Source organism: Branchiostoma floridae, chromosome 5, assembly GCF_000003815.2.
Source record: "Branchiostoma floridae strain S238N-H82 chromosome 5, Bfl_VNyyK, whole genome shotgun sequence".
NCBI lineage: Eukaryota > Metazoa > Chordata > Leptocardii > Amphioxiformes > Branchiostomatidae > Branchiostoma > Branchiostoma floridae.
Window position 1 is genome coordinate 5,176,113 of NC_049983.1, and position 16,160 is coordinate 5,192,272.

At 42.8% G+C, this 16,160-nt stretch overlaps 1 protein-coding gene across 7 annotated transcripts in view; it reads right to left on the bottom strand.

The window, feature by feature from the left end:
• Positions 1-3,354: 3,354 nt before the first annotated feature.
• Positions 3,355-16,160, bottom strand: part of LOC118415356 (E3 ubiquitin-protein ligase Midline-1-like) — a 16,386-nt gene continuing 3,580 nt past the window's right edge. For 6 of the 7 annotated variants that reach the window (XM_035819901.1, XM_035819902.1, XM_035819898.1 and 3 more), the window contains 11 exons: positions 12,443-13,196; positions 11,271-11,366; positions 9,411-9,511; positions 8,504-8,636; positions 8,141-8,163; positions 7,689-7,810; positions 7,428-7,505; positions 7,189-7,279; positions 6,466-6,582; positions 5,155-5,344; positions 3,355-4,051 (listed from right to left, as the gene is read on the bottom strand). In XM_035819901.1, coding sequence (XP_035675794.1) covers positions 3,857-4,051; positions 5,155-5,344; positions 6,466-6,582; positions 7,189-7,279; positions 7,428-7,505; positions 7,689-7,810; positions 8,141-8,163; positions 8,504-8,636; positions 9,411-9,511; positions 11,271-11,366; positions 12,443-13,075 — 1,779 coding nt within the window. In that variant the 5' untranslated portion in view covers positions 13,076-13,196 and the 3' untranslated portion in view covers positions 3,355-3,856. The remainder of the gene's footprint in view (positions 4,052-5,154; positions 5,345-6,465; positions 6,583-7,188; positions 7,280-7,427; positions 7,506-7,688; positions 7,811-8,140; positions 8,164-8,503; positions 8,637-9,410; positions 9,512-11,270; positions 11,367-12,442; positions 13,197-16,160) is intronic. The other variant, XM_035819905.1, reaches the window with a different exon arrangement.

A 16,160-nucleotide genomic window follows, 5' to 3' on the forward strand; every position in this document is an offset into this window, starting at 1 on the left:
GATACTACATTGAGGGCTCCAAGACAACCTCAATGCTGTGAGATACAGGGACACCATTCTCCATGCAGTCGCAATGTCATACCTCGTCAGCGTGTGTGGGGGACCAAATGCAATTCTGCATGTGTTAGACTACAACGCCCGTCACACAGAGCAAGGATCAATGCAGACTGTGTGCGTGGACGGGCGGTGTAATCTTACAGAATGTCATTCGACCCAATATTGAAGGGGTAAGACATTGCGACTGAATGGAGAATGGTGTCCCTGTATCTCACAGCATTGGGGTTGTCTTGTCTGGGATGATAGCGAAACTTGTTTTTCCTGTGGCAGCCATACATACACCACAACAAGCGCTACGCGCTGTTACGCTCTATCCGTGCGACAGTCGGCGTGGCATTCTCCTTGCCGCATCCACACTTCGAATCGGTCATCCAACACCCAAAATACACATATACTCTCCTCAAATGTTCAAGATAAACTTGGATGTTCTGTATACCAAAGATTACGTGAAAAAAAGGATAGATTGAATCCTTGACACCCACAACCATACAAGCAGGATGATACAGAGTTGAACACAAAAATTGAAATTTTGGCACATTTTTTTCGTGACCCACTGACGTAAGTAACCCTGGTGCTCTTTTCACGAATTTAAAATCATGAGGAGTTTGATACCATATAAAAGGAAATCACACACGCTTTCTATTGATATACAACACATTAAAATTGATGCAGAAACAACGGAAATATGATCAGCCAAAGTTCATATTCCAAACTTTTTGTGCCGAGTTTATATCTGCGCGATTCGACCTCTGCTTGGAGAGTACGGAAAACGGTGATTTGAGAAGCACTAGTGTGCTTTTCTCAGAGACAGTCAAATCGGCCCAGAATCGTGAAAAAAAACTCCGAACCGGAACCTTAACAAAGAAGCAGTCGACACTGCCCCGCATTAACTTCCCCGCCGACATGTCTTGTAATACCAGTACATTTTTTCGAAGTATGTAGACGTTGTAAATGGTTAAGATCATCGGACAAATACCAATTTCTTTCTAATCGACATAAACAAACCAAGACACCTAACGCATCGCTCGTCATGGCGCTCCGCCATGGCCAGCTTGCTTTTTTTTTTTAAAATGCGCAGCTGAAATGACCGCAAACTGTCCAACAAAACTCAACGAGTACACACGTCTTAACCTCGGACTTAAAATGACCAAAAGAAGGTTTCCAATCAAATAGACAAAGGTTGATCTACTGTGATGCCAAAACAGCGAGCTATAAATCACTGACCGCAGCTGGAGCCACTTGCAAATCCAAAACCTAGGGGTCTAACAATTGAAGTGGGGAGAAAATACTTAGATACACTTAGTACAGTAAGGCCACAGCAAGTTAATTTTATGGATGACATCAGCGCGCGCATTAATTTTCGCCTGATTTCAGAAAAAACAACAAGACGTTTTCTTCTGCAGGGATGGTCAACATGACGATAAAGTACCAAAATGAGCAAATGTATCGTGTTGTAGCCTAATAATTGTACTTGTAGAAGTGACACTTGCGAGGTACCCAGGACTGTAGTTGTACAAATGGAACTTATTGGATAGCTGTAAAGGTGACATTAATATGGAAGCTATGAATGTGGTTACCAACTTCGTTGGTGATACCAGTCTACCACACTAGTGTCAGTTTTACCACACCAGTACCTGTCTTAAATACAGGAATGATTGCCTTGTTGGCTCTGATACCATGTTTTGTGCCTTCAATAATTTTTACAACAGTCATCACAAATTTATGGTGCCTATTCTTGAAAATGTAGCCATCTTGTTTTTTTCAGCATCTTGTTTTTTTTCGCCCTATCGCACTTTTTTTTTTTTCAGTCTGCATATATAATCGACATTTTGAAATCACATAACGTGCAAATTTCAAGCAAGTAAAGGTGTCAGTCCGACTCAGGCCGTTGCAGAATGAAGTTTGAAGAATGGTGTCCATGTGTTTGAAGTATGGCGGATTATATTACGTAATTAGCATACCCTTCTTCCTTCCATCTGTGAGCTTAATCAAATCCATAATGCCACTGTGTCCAATATCAAATCTGTTTTATTGTTAACTGACCCTTCTAGAATGTTCTTTAGAACAGGTGTTCGCACCTGCCAGGTGTTCTCACTTGCGTCGCGGCACGCGTGCGTGATGCGTCATCCTTGCCCTAAAGTTACACCAACACACGCGCTACAAGACCGTCGCGCAATGCAGCGCTCTATTTACTAGAAGGTTCCGGTTCGGAGTTTCTTTTACGATTCGAGGCCGATATGACTGTCTCTGAAAAAAGCACTAGCGCTTCTCAAAACATCGTTTTTCGGACAATTCGATGTTTCCGATAGAAAAGGGTGCCTTGTCGCTGACCGTCAGACTCATTTGACATTTTCTGTAGAAAGGTTATTTTTGGTAAAAACCATCATTAAAATACAATTTTCACCAAGAAATTGCTACTTTGGAGGCTTTTTTTACAGGCCGCTACACGGAAAAAATGAATTTTCCTGGGATAATGACTAATATGGCAATGAAGGTCAAGAGTTCTTCTGTATACTGAGCAAAAAGGAAGAAAAGTTATCCGATACGTTTTCCGCGAGCTCCGATGGCGCTAAAACACCCAAAACGCGCATAGAACGCACGATCTGGGTAATCAGGCGACGAAACGCTTTACCGCTATCGCGCGCACTAATACCAGGAAGTGTTCGCCGCACGATCAAATCTCCGACACCATAAAACGCTACGAACAACAAGCATTTGGGGATGTATAAAAGATTATACATTGCTAAAGCGAAAGCCGGAAAATCTAGAGTCAAAACTATAGAGACAACCTCTAATTTGCGTCTTATTCTTAGGGACTATTTAGATTCAATTGAAATTCCGAACCGGAACCAGAACATCGATTGACCACAAACTGTCCCGGCATCCTTTGCGCGCGTTCTATCTGCGATAAGCATATTGACCCAACTTTGGAAACACAGGAAGACTGAATACTGCCGTACTCGGCGATTTAAGTACATCGATGTACCAAGTAGAAATAATCTTTACACTTCAGTTTCTGGGGGAAACGATCTCCAACATAGATACAGTTATATTACTAAAACAAAGAAAGAACTTGCACTGCTTTTACCTTGGGAGAACAAACTTAGCTTTGGGCAAGAACTGGGCTGGGCAAGAACTGGGCTGCAGTTTCTCCAGCACATTCACTCACTCACTCACTCACTCACTCACTCATACTTTCACTCACTCGCTCATTCACTCACTCACTCTCTCTCTCACTCTCTCTCACTCCCCCACCCAAACACCCACCCATCCACTCACCTACACCATAGAACACCGTAAGTTACATACAATCTTGTGAACTGCACCCTCTGATGTAGACTGGCAATAGCACCAGATTCACATTGATCCACGTGTTCATTGTTGCTGTTACAATACACCATCAATATGCCTTCTCCCTTTCAGTGGGAGCTCTGGGCACCAGCACAATGTGAAAATACTGTCAATTTCTTCATGAACAATAACAGTAAAACAAGCGTTGAAGAAGCAATCGTTAAATTGGTCAGAGTCAAATTTTTTCCACGAAAACTATCCAGTTTGGCATCAACTAACGCGCGAGAAATGGTTTCATAGAATTTTATGCAAAACATAGGAATTGGTATGAGTAAACTGACGAAACCGTATTTTATCTAAAACTTCTGAGGCGTTTTGGCTAAGAAGCAGTTTTACGTAATGGTTCGTCAGTTTTTCATAAGATACGGAGGATGTCCATGGCGATCATAAGCCTATGTAAAATCTGTATGAAGTTCACATAGAATTTGTGTCGATGATTTAACTACCCCTAGTCAAACATAGAGTCCACATCGCTGAGGTCCCCCAGACTCCCGCCCGTGCAAGTGGAGTTGTCGCTGAAGTCATGTGACTCGTGGTAAACCTCGCTGATAAGCCGCTCGAACGCTGTCTCCACATTCCTCCCCTCCATGGCGGAAGTCTCCGCGAACAGGATGTGACGTTTGTCTGCGAACTCGCGCCCCTCCTGTAGAGAGGGAAGATACAAAACAAAGCAGTTACTCAAGCAACTGAGTATGATTTTGGAAACGGTCAGACGGTGTCTGTTGTCAGTGACACTGGAGAGGTCTTGTTGTAGAGAAGTCCTTATTACCTGGATGTCTAACCTCCATCGACATAAGATACAAAATGTTAAATGGATACCAGAAAGAATCCATTCTTAAGGCCATTGATAGAAGCCATGTCCATATAGAATACATCTCAGAACATGTCAAGCCAATACTATGCTGGACTACATATCCTTTGAAAACAAATAATTGTGACCTGCCTTACCCATGCGTACTCGAGGCACCAAATCTGTGATCCATTATTTTGGGTCTGAGGCTAAACAGCAACATCTAAATCGATCTTCGGTGCGTTACCAGAAAAGTCGGCTGGCAGAGCAATGCGGACAACACTACAATCCAACTTTCTCAAACACGTGTGAACTAAATAAATCAGTTCACAAACACAGTATGTGCTGTCCTTGGTGCTGAATATCATTCTGATTGTGCACACTACATTTTTCAGAAATTCGACCCAACACTGCTAAGAAATGAGATTTTCGGTCCTGTTAGTACGTGTTTAGTGCATCATATGGATGGCATTCTCTGGGAACATAAACTGACGGGAGCATGCGAATTAAAAAGTTCGTAAAATGTTGCCTTCTTTATAAAATCTGAGGGGTTAGTAAGGATACTAAACAAATGACTAAGTACGAAGAGTGTGGCATACAGAACAGCGAATTCTTCATTTTTGTTCTTTCACACCTTCTCTGACTTTGACCTTGGAATTTACGACTTCATTCACCATTTTCCTATATTTTTAACCTAAAGGATATGGGGGACAGAGAAGTCTGGAAGGAGAGGGTGGACTTGGTCCGGGCAAGCAGCCCGCGATGATGATGATGAAAGGATATAATGTTACTTGCTCAATTTTGCATCAGCTTTGTACGATTTCCAGTTTGATCGAAAACATTGTTTTTTGAAACCGACGAAAATTGATGCGCGCGAGTGTCACCTATACAACCAACATGACCTTATAGGTAGAGTGCTATGGGAAGGTGCGTGACGTCACGCTCCCGTGACTGACCTGAGTTGTGACGGCCCGGTTGTGCCCCAGGTCGCCCTTGTTCCCCACCAGCATGATGACGATGTTTGTGTCAGACTTCTCACGGACCTCCTTCAGGTGCGTCCGCGCATGCTCAAACGTCTCCTTCCTGGTGATGTCATACACCACCATCGCTCCCAGGGCGCCCGGACAGAAGGCACTGATCATTGGTCTGCAGAGGAAGGGACAGTGCGTTATACACCCACACGGATGCCTTCCAACATGTTAGTTTAGTCTTAACGTAGTTTGGGGGGAACCTAACAGACTCACACGCCGTTTTGCTGACCCCTCCGTGACATCGAGATACACCGATCCTGGCAGTCCTTCACAAATACCAGTTCAGCCAATGACAGCGCGGCTATTAGTGGTTCGACCAATGAGACAGGGGTATATGTCTGTCCAAAATTTGCATTTCAATGTTTTTGTTTGCATTTCTACGTTTTGGCGGAGCTATGGAATCGGTACACTTTGAAGCGGTGAATGCAACATCCCGGAAAGAGTTATTTTCGTCCTGGTATCCGGGTTCAGTTTGTTGTAAAAACTTTGAGTGACGAATACTGTAAGGATGAAATGTTGTCTGTACCGTATGCTGAGGTATTTTCAAGTATCACAGAGCTTTGAGACATTTTCATTAAATTACAGAAATATCTTATTTAACGTTATTTGTTTTTGAAATTATAACATTTATGAGACAGAAATAAAACACTAGTGTTATCCAACAAAGTGTGCAAAATTGAAAATGACAGAATTAAAGCAAGCAATGGAGGTGACGTACTTGACCAGTAAACAGCAGTGCAGCGGGTGGGACAAAAAATTGAAAACAAGACGTTAAAATCCCGGTAGCTTAGTACGAACAATTACCCAGATACACTTTTAAAGTTAGGCCATGCTAATTCGATTACATGGATGACAACCTCCGGGAACCACAAAGGCGCTGTGAGCGTGGGAATAAAATAAAGTGGCCAGGAAGGATTAACAAATGCCTGAACAGAGTATGGTGCACAGAACAGTATATCATCTTTGTTATTTCATATCTTCTTCTTCTTCTTTGACTTTAAAACTGACTTTGGATTTACAGGATGAGGTCGAATCAAAATGGCCTAATTTAGAGTTTGACAACAAATTGTGCGATACAAATTATAGCAGTCGATTAACCCTTCTGTTCTAATTTCCGCACTATTTCAGCGAAATCCGTCTTAGAAATATTTTTTATTATCGTTGGAGAAGGTGAAATCGAATGAAATATTGTTTTCATCAATTGTAGCCTACGTTCAGGTACGAGTCATGACTTACCTGTACTTCTGCTGTCCGGACGTGTCCCACACCTGGGCTTTAATGATGCGCCCGTCCACCTTCGCTGTCTTGGATACGAACTCTATACCGATGGTGGGCTTCTGATCCTTATCAAATCTATTGATCAATCAATCAATCAATCAGACAATCAATTAATCAATCGATCAATCAAAATATCAGCTAATTATGAAATCAATTATAAATTCTGTGAATAATGAGCCATTTTCATGTTTTCCCCGTTAGGGAATAACGTCATATATATTGTTTTTGCTTCTTCTGTCGGTAGCCAATCAGAGCTTAGGTTAGAAGCATGTATTAGCTGTTTTTCTCCAATGCGAGCATTTCCTCTGGCATAATATACTATAGAGTGAACCTGATGGTATAGTATAATTACATGACCAGGTCCAAAAACCAAGTAGATGTAGGTTTTGTTAGAACTCGCAATACTATAGGTACGGTATTGTGTGCGAGTGACTTGACTACTCGGAAAACATTATGCATTTTCGTGAAAATGTTTCCTTTTTAGTTTATCATTCAATTGATATTCGAGGGAAATTGAAAGCAATTGTCGAACAAATCAACTCCAGAAGCATGTGTTATTTTCTAGAATGCAACTTTCGGTTGCTTGCGGCAGGTAGGGCTATAATTGAAAATGAAAAGGAAAAGACTATGAATATGAAAGAAAACCGTGCATAGGTAAGACAGAAGCGAGCAGAAATGTACCTGTTGTTGCCGAACCGGGCCGCCAGACAGGTTTTCCCCACTCCTGGGTCGCCTGTCATGATGATCTTGAAGTTCAGCGAGGGTTCCTCCACTAGAAGATACAAGACGCGTCAAATACAGTAACTCGGCCTACTTTCAAATTCAAAGTCATTAGAAAAGTACTTTTGTTATTGGCTTGTCATATACTTGAAAATGATTAGAAAATAGTTCAGCTGAAAGTATAAGAGCCGTCGACTCACTGATGTTATAGGACATGGTGATGGGGTCCATGGTGGCTGACACGTGACTTCCTGCCACACTGCTGACGTCAGACACATCTGTGCACACGCAGAGCAACGTCATCATTTACACAGAAAAGGATAAAAGTTTTTTCTTCACCAGCAGGTGTACTAACTGTAGTGCTTAGCTTTCCACCGCTGGGAAACACATGGACATTATTACTCACAACTCGTATTATGGAGTAAAATGAAAAATGCAAACGAACAAACGGACAAACAAACCATCTTGTTGAAAGTCTATCCTCTGCAATATCTCCTGCTCTCTTACTAAGTCCAGGTTGCCATACCGGAAGTAGTCACTAGCTGCCGGATATAGAGGCTCAGGACACGTGACCGCCTTAACTCTAGAAATGACGATAAGAAATGTAAGAAGTATAAGCCATCTCCCAGCACAGCACATGCATCATGCATAATAATTCTCCCCTAAGTAAATGAATGCCGTACTCCGTGCCTATGTCTTGTATGTGGAGGGGGTGGGGGTGGGTCAGTCTAGCTGTGTGAGCGTGCGCGTGAGCGTGTGTGCGTGTTTGTGTGTTCGCATCGGCATCGATCTTTTCTATAGTCCGTCCATTACTTTGAAATGAAATCTGAGACCTCTACCACAAGAGTGCTTCAAGTGCCTATACTATACACCAGACGGCCTCTGTTCATGATAGCACTGAAACAGTACTCACCTGTCACATAAGGCAACTGCAGTCTGGAAGAGGAAAAACCAAACATCGGTCAGCACACAAAAGAAGAAATACACGAGAAGAAATATACGTGAACAGTTTCATCAGGTTAGCTTTATCATACCCTACCAACACACCAAGTGTGGAACCAAACCAACCAGCCGTACTTGAGTTATCTTGTTGACAGACAGACACACACACACACACACACACAGGCACACAAACGATAGTGAAAATATCCATGAAAATCCTTCATGAATATTTCATTGAGGTAATAACGTTATAATCTACCTTCGTATGAATTTGACTAGTGGGTAAGTTAAATCAAATTTTTCCGGAGAATACTGAAAAGGGGTGAATCATTACCTGTAGAAACGTGGCCTGGTCCTCTTCCTTCAGGATCATCCCACTGTAAGCAACAACGCCGATCCCCTCGTCCATGCGCATGCGCAGAGACGCCATCTGTTTCATCAGTGCTCGTAACTTGGAGTTTCTCTCTCTGCAAAGTCAGCGGAAATCTCGTGGTTCAATTGTTACCATGACTCATCTAGTATCACATCAGCAGTTAGTTGCATTTGACCGCAATGGCATAATATTTAAAAAAAGAGTTTTCCTGCAATTTTGATGCCCCTTGTCTGGAGCGATAGTGTGTTTCCTGTGCATACCGAGTCTATTTAGGTTTACAATCGGAGACTGCACTCTCAAGTTTAGCGACCATCCCATCCATAGCATCATTCTGAAGCGAAATAACTGCATATAGGGTGAGAGGATAACCCTTCAGCTGCAAGATCATCTGAGTTTTGTTTCTTCCACTTCTCTAATTTGTTGATTAGAGGGGAAAACATCATTTTTATGTTAAAAGCAATGCGCAATATTAGGCATTTTCGCGTAGGTTGAAACAATAAGAATAATCATAAGCCAAAAATAATTGAAACTATTTTTCTCGGCAGAAACGACTGATGCCGCCAGAAGGAGACGAAAACCTATTACTACAGTTCTTGAACCATCTACGGCTCGTGGAATTACAACTTCGCTTACACAACACCACAGAGGTCAGTTGAGGTCAAAGTGCCGGTTTACATTCAACGCTAAATAGCTTGGGCCGAAATAAAATTTTCACCCAAAATACTTCTTTCGCTTTTCAGCCATGTCATTTCGTAGCAGATCATGATATATTTGAGTTCAAAGCTTGGCCCTCCAAACCCTGTCGTCATTTAATATTTGCCGTGCACTGCCGTCAGCGAAGAACTTCACTGCGCACTGTTCTTCTTACCTGTCAATCTTGTCCGTCAGGTAGTCCTTCTTCTTTTGTAGAGTAGAGATAAGCGAATCTATCTCCTCCACTGCCACCTCTTTGTGCTTCTTGGCGTTCTCCTGCAAGAGATGAAGTGAAATAAATTTTACATAATACTAGTGGTATCTCGCCTTGGCAAACTACTGGTATGTGGCTATCTAAGCAAATCAGCATACCGTTGAAGTTAACGTTGTACCAGTCTATTGTGATGCCAATAGCCACGTATGCCTGTGAATCCTGGAAAAGCACTGCAGAGATAACAAAATCACTCGATACCTTCCAACGTAAATGCCTCATGACAATCCTAGGCATCTCCTGGCGTGACCACGTCACAAATGAAGAGCTCTTGCGAAAAGGTAATGTGCCGCCAGCCAGTGAGATAGTCAGAAAAAAATATTAAGATTTGTCGGGCATGTTTGGCGCCTATCCGACGAAAGAACAACAAAAACAGCTATGTCATGGGCTCCTAAGGCTACCCGCCCCAGGGGCAGGCCTGCCCTATCATGATACAAAAAATGAAACGGTTCTATCGGTTAGGTCTGGAAATCCGACAGCAAACGACAGGAAACGGTTTGCATTTTGCGTTCATGATGCAAACTTGCAAACCGTTTCCGTTCCTTGAAAAGGCAAGGTAATGCGACCTCTGACCCCTGAGGTTGTTGTGATCTTGCCCAAACTTGTACTTCTGTGTCAGATTATTGGTCTTTGATCGAAATTGAACCAATGTCTTACTGTATTCGAAGATGGGTTCTGTTATGACCTTGAAAATGCCTCTGAAAACATTGTGGTCCCGATATATGCCATGCTATGACATTTCCACTGGATCTCCTGATACATTCCCCTTGCGATATCAGGACTGCTGGCTCCTCATTCGACTAGGAGGCGGTCCAATAATAAGAGCGAATTTTACGATTGAAAACACGGCCGAAACACCCGAATGACAGGTTAATATTGTACTTTTCCCCCGTGGCGCCACCAAATATGAACGCACATGCCCGGATGTAAAACGGATCGCGCCGCTTTTGCGTTCATGATACAAATTCGCAATTCCGGATAAGGAAGAAACCGTTTCAATACTACCTCGCGAGGAGGTTCCGAACAAACCGTTTCCTATCGCTTCAGATCCGTTTCGGACCGTCCATGATGACAAAACTTATCCGTTTCAGCTGGCCTAACCGATAGTAACCGATAGAACCGTTTCATTTTTTGTATCATGAACGGGGCCTAAGGTGGACCATCTTAACTGACGAAAGGGAAATGGGTTCTAAAGATACTCGACGAATTTCAGAGATAAAGAACGAATCATCTCACTTTTTGTTTACTGTGTCGTCTTCTAAGTCATACTTTTACGTGTTACACTATATCTTAATTATTTAAAAAATGGGAGAAAACAACAAACCAGTGACACTGTGAATGAACCCCACAGTGACGCAAGCTTAACGCAAGTGCAGTGACATACCACCTTTAGGCACAGACCAGCTTGTCATGGTATTAGACGAGTTCCCGAGGAATTTTGATAACCAAATCTCACTGACCAGTGACCACAATAAATGCTGGCCACGTTGATTCGATTATACGGATGACATTGATATTCTTTCGGAATCCCCAAATCCCAAAACATTTGTTGGAAATGGCCAAAATTGATGCGTTTGCGAATGTCATCCACATGATCGCATCAGCATGGTCTTATTACTAAAACTAGCCATTAATAATCATGTGGCAGTCTACAAGACATTATGTATCATATTACTATATCGCAACCATCTCCTTCAACACAGCAACAGTTAAACCTAACATGGTTGGTCACGGCACCATGTTCATGTAGCCTTGAAGTCGTACCTCTAGCGTCTCGCACTTGATCTGCAGCTCCTTGATGAAGTCTTCCTGCTCGTTAATGCTCTGTGCGAGCGCCTCCAGACGACTCCCCATGTACTCCTGGTAGGGACAAGGGAATCAGAAGGTGATCCGCAGGACTTGAAGACATAATGTACTCCAGAGGAGAGTCTTATGTTCTAAAAGACCACATCTTCATGAACACAACATCGACTTTTGTAAATGAACCATTTATAATCCAGTAACTGAGCATTGCCCCTTCATGCAGACCCATGGAGGGTGATGCATGATGATAATAATCATGTATTGGTTCCTCTGGGATAATTGCTGAACTTCCGGGTCAATTTTTGGTCAAATATATGAAAGAATTACGTTGCTAAAGATGGAAAAGACGAACAACTTTTCACACACACGCTACAATCACTGTTTTCAAGATCGGACCTAGATTTCCTAAGATCGCTCCTTTTTTACGAAGGCATTTTTTTCCATGTTTCAATGGGGCGATTGGCAAAGACCAAAATCCCATTGTTGACCAAAAAGCAAGTGACAAATAAAGTTACTAAAACCATAATTTGTCAAAAAAAGTGTCATTGTGTAACATTGCAGAAGTAATCTTCAAGATCAGCCAAGTACATATATGTCTCTTAAGAGCGCACCAGTTAAAGTTTGTCCAATTGCTGTTCGAAATACATGTTACACCTATATCTGGAGGGTAATAGGGAAGGGTGGGGGTGTTATTCTTTATCATGCAACTGATGCCTTGTCCAAGTTCAATATCAAGTGGTCGATACAATTAACGTTGCGTTTGGGGATTCAGAAAATTTACTAGCAGAATTGGAACACAGTATGCCTTTAAAGTGCTAATGTCACCAAAGTTAAACAGTTCTTGATTACTTTCAACCGTATTATGCGATGAACATAGCCGATACAACATATACACCCTTCTGATGTTATTGAACATAGAACCTTACAAACCATACTTCTAGTTCTTGATTCCTACCACCGGATAATCAAGTGTTAATTTCCGCCTGTGATGTCATAGTTAACACGGCAGCCGATTCATAATTAGGAACTGTCGTATTTATGTCATTGGTAATAAGAGCGTCTAAGTGCTGTAGTTCAAGTCCAAGATATACTACACCGCAACTTGGTACTGTAGTTAAGATGAAAATACAAACCTTGAGTTCTTGATACTCCTGTGCGACTGCGCGGACCTGGTGCTCAGAGTGTTTCCCTACCAGCTTACACAGCGAGCAGATGACGCATGCGCAGTTGGTGCAGTAGAGGTTTGCCTTCTCCTCCTTGTGTTCCCCACACGTGATGGTGCTCGGCAGGCCCTGGCGCGGCAGCCCAACATCAGTCACCTTGTGCTTCTTGAACCCTCGGCGCGAATGAACCGACTTCAAACACTCCTCACAAAACGCCAGGTCACAGGAGACGCACTTCTTCACCGCCTTGGCGGCAGGGGTTTGCTCGCAAACCTCGCAGTCCTTGTCCGTCTCAATTTCTACGTCTGCCTCCAGGTCCACACCCCGGACCCGCGCGATGATCTTCTGCAGCGCGATGTTCGGTCTCAGTCGGTCGATTCCCCGCTCGTCGAACACGACTTCCTCCCGGCAGGACGGACAGCGCAGCCGCTTCTTCATGTCTTCTTTCTCGCTCTTCTTCCCCTTACGGGACACCAGGCACTGCTTGGCGAGGGCGTCCTCGATACACCGGGTACACAGGCTGTGCTGACAGGGCAGCACCAGCGGGTCGGACGGTAACCTGTGGCACGCTGGGCACGACAGCTCTTTCAAAAGGGCATCCATTTTGTCCCGAAATGTTTGGGATTCTGTCCTTTTGCAAGTGTCGGCAATTTGTAGCTGCTGACGGTAAAAAGCCTTAATTCTCAGTGGATTTGAGTTGAATCCAGATGAAGTGCGTCGTTACCTATGAACAGAAAATAAACCGTATGTTCACGAAGCGCGTACATTTAAGAGTGTGTGTCAGACCTAGGGACACATCTTCTGTTTCAGGTTGAAACGACAGGGAGTCGGGGAATAGAAAAACTTGTGGACAGTTCGACAGCTGGCAATTGACATAAAACTTGCGATCTAACGTTTACGTCTGAGTGATGAAAGAGAATTCCTGTTTTCAACACACACGCTGTTGGGGGAACAAGTCAGTTTGAAAAGAATATGTATATCTCATATTAATATTGTGAAGACCTCGCGTTCTTTTCTCAGTATTTTAGGTACTTGTACATGTGATGTACTCGTGATTGTAAAATGTTAATCTGCAATATAATGTTGAAAATGCCAGCCTCCCGATGCACTTCAGTTTTAGATATCTAAATTTCCCTTGGCCGAAATCATAAGACGTGCCCCACACAAAAACAATTCTCCTCACTGAAAAGACTCTGACCAAAATTACCCTCCTTGTTGCGGCATGTCACTTCGGGGCCACCTTTGGACGATTGCATCTATTGTATATCCCAGGCCACTCGGGTTCATTTGTGGACTGACTCAGTGACCGGGTTATACACGTTATCAGTTCCATCACAGATCTGACATACACGCAACTAAACAGACATCCTGTCTGGTCACATGATTAGTGAGAAAAGGGAACGAAAATGTGCTGACAGCCTTCTTCGCAAACTCCTAGGAGCAACGCGTTTACTAGTATTTATTTTTCGGGGTGGGAGTTTATTCGAGATTTTCAACACGGACCAGGTTCTCTACTGCTGGGAGGGGAGTCTCCTCGGGCACGCTCATGGCGATTGTCCTCTCACGGGCCCGACTGGAGGCAATGCCGTCCTAGGAGCAGCATCTCCCATCTCCATCTCCCAGCGTTAGAGAACCTGTCTAATATGGAAAATCGCGAGTCAGAGCCCCCATTTCTAAAACACCGACGCTCCTAGAAGTCTGCGGAGGAGACTAGCATAAAGGTTCAATGCGACAGAGGACAGATTTGATATGACGTGTTGTATGTTCAATAGTTTTCTGTAATCATGTTACAACAATGTACGACTGGGACTAAGAAGAGCAGCAGATTGAAACATCTGTTTAAAACATATGGAAGATTATGAAATTTTGGTAAAATTACGTCGTGCGGGTGACTTCAGAGTATGACGTTAGACATAACAAGAGCTTCTAAAAAAAGCTAGTCTTTCGCTTACTTATATTGTGTAGGTAAAAATGTTTGGCATAGTTTGGTCAAGCGTGGGTGCCAAGTCTGCAACGTTGGCAGCTCTGGCACAGTTTGGTCAAGTGCTAGGTTATATAACTGTTTAGTAAGGTAGTGGTTCTCACAGAGTATATTTTACTTGAACTGTATAATAACACAACTGCATGAATGATGTTAACTTTATTCGGATTGTTTCGCTGTTAAGAACGGCTCTGTTACAGTACAACAGGGTTTTATGAAAGTGCACTGTAGTAATCAAATTTATCAGTAGATGTGTCCTGAATTTCTGCAAGAACAAACAAAGTATTGTCACCATAAACAACATAAAATATTAACATGGCATATACAGTAATGGAAATATTTTTTTTTAATGGCAAGATCATGTGAAAGGTAGATATTTTAAACTAAAACAGGTCCGTGGTATGTTTACTGGAACGTTTCGTTTCTTTTAGTAACGCAATTATGCTTTTACTTGACGGAGTCGTGACGTCACGCGTCAGACGTCGAGCTCGGTCAGAATCTTTCCTTTCGAAATTATAAATTAAATGTGGGTAATTCTATTTTCAACGCATCCGAGGGCTACTATTTTGCTGAAAGAAGTTTGTTACACGAAAATAGCCTGAAATTTCTTAGAGTAAGAAATTTCCGAATACGCCCCCCTCCCACACCATGTCAGATGCGGCGCACGCATCTTACACAATTCTAGATTTTGTAGCGGTGATTTTCCATAAAACAAAGTAAATCACATGTCAAACTGTTCTCTACAATGTCTGTTTTATTATAACCAAACAGCGAACATGTTAGTTTATAAATTGTATACAATCTTACGAAGAAATCCTCACCGTTCACATCCGTCTCTGCAAATTCCTGCTTATAAGCCATGCAGAAACCAAGCAGCACATTCATGGTAGGCCGATACGTATGTCATAACGTTACATACCGTCGAATCTGCAGGGTAGAATATCTCGCTAGCACGATATGGCATGGACCGCAAACCAAGCAGCACATTCATGGTAGGCCGATACGTATGTCATAACGTTACATACCGTCGAATCTGCAGGGTAGAATATCTCGCTAGCACGGTATGGCATGGTCGACCCGGACGGACGGACGGACAGACAGACGGACAGAAATCTAATATCGGTCTGATTGCCTTTCGCCGCGGAAGCGCGGCGAAAGACAAAAAAACAAAAAGAGGGCTCGGGCGACTTGGCGAGTATAGCATATCTACGACATTCCGGGCACTGTGAAGATGATGTCATAAAACGCTGTGGCTATTGACACACTCAGTGTGCCAATGGCCAAACAGGCTATTGACACACCGAGATGCCAGTCAGCCAATCAGAGCTTGTAACATGCCTTTCCGGCAATATTTTACACAAGCAATAGTTGATTAGACATTGCTCGGAAGATTAGACATTGGAATCTTTGAATCTTGGAATGAACGGACGTATTCAAGTTATGCCCTACATTTGGATACCTGTTAATACAGCCTTCACCGTGTATGCTTGGCGTAGCGTAGTGGATAGAGCGTTGACCCGGGAATTCATGATAGCAGCTCCGACCCGGTTCGAGTCCGCGCCGGAGTTTTTTTAATTTTTTTTTTCAATTTTTCTTGTCCCTTTTTAAACATCCATTTGATATAAGAATATTTTATATATAAACAACTTTTAAAGTTTCTGTTAACAATATAAACCAAAAATAACACTGACCACAAAACATGTCATA